Source organism: Pundamilia nyererei, unplaced genomic scaffold (genome assembly GCF_000239375.1).
Source record: "Pundamilia nyererei isolate P.nyererei 1_Seehausen unplaced genomic scaffold, PunNye1.0 scaffold00038, whole genome shotgun sequence".
Taxonomy (NCBI): domain Eukaryota; kingdom Metazoa; phylum Chordata; class Actinopteri; order Cichliformes; family Cichlidae; genus Pundamilia; species Pundamilia nyererei.
In genome coordinates, this window is record NW_005187439.1 from 2,505,801 (window position 1) to 2,506,289 (window position 489).

General features: G+C 26.6%; 1 protein-coding gene across 1 annotated transcript in view; it reads left to right on the top strand.

The window, feature by feature from the left end:
* Positions 1-258: 258 nt before the first annotated feature.
* Positions 259-489, top strand: part of cnot6l (CCR4-NOT transcription complex, subunit 6-like) — a 20,344-nt gene continuing 20,113 nt past the window's right edge. The window contains exon 1 of the mRNA XM_013910202.1: positions 259-277. Coding sequence (XP_013765656.1) covers positions 259-277 — 19 coding nt within the window. The remainder of the gene's footprint in view (positions 278-489) is intronic.

The window sequence follows — 489 nt, forward strand, 5'->3', positions numbered from 1 at the left end:
GGGAAAATATTTTGCAGAGTATTTAAAAAAAGGTTTTAATAAACGTATAAACTGCTATATGTGAGAAGAAGTGTGGATCTGTTTGTTTCCAGAGAACGCAGTTCCATTGCAAACAGGCGACGTTTTCCTTTAAAAGTTTTTAATCATTTGGTTTTTTAAAATATATTATTTTATCTGTTAGTCTTTCTCTATATATAGATATATCTTATAGAGTTTCTTTTATTAATGCGTACTTTTGAACTTTTGACCATAGTGGTGATGACAGCAGAGCTGACTGGTACAAGCATGTGTTTATATCACAGTGGTAGTTTCTTTTTTATTTATTATGGTGGTAGCATCATCATATTTTTGCAAAATGGGCATTAATTTAAATTTACATTGGTTCATTTTGTGAGGTGCAGATATCTAATATAAAATAACTTAAATCTAAATGTTAATTTTTTTTTACATTGATTTATTATTTTTTTAATTACTTTATTTAAAAATACA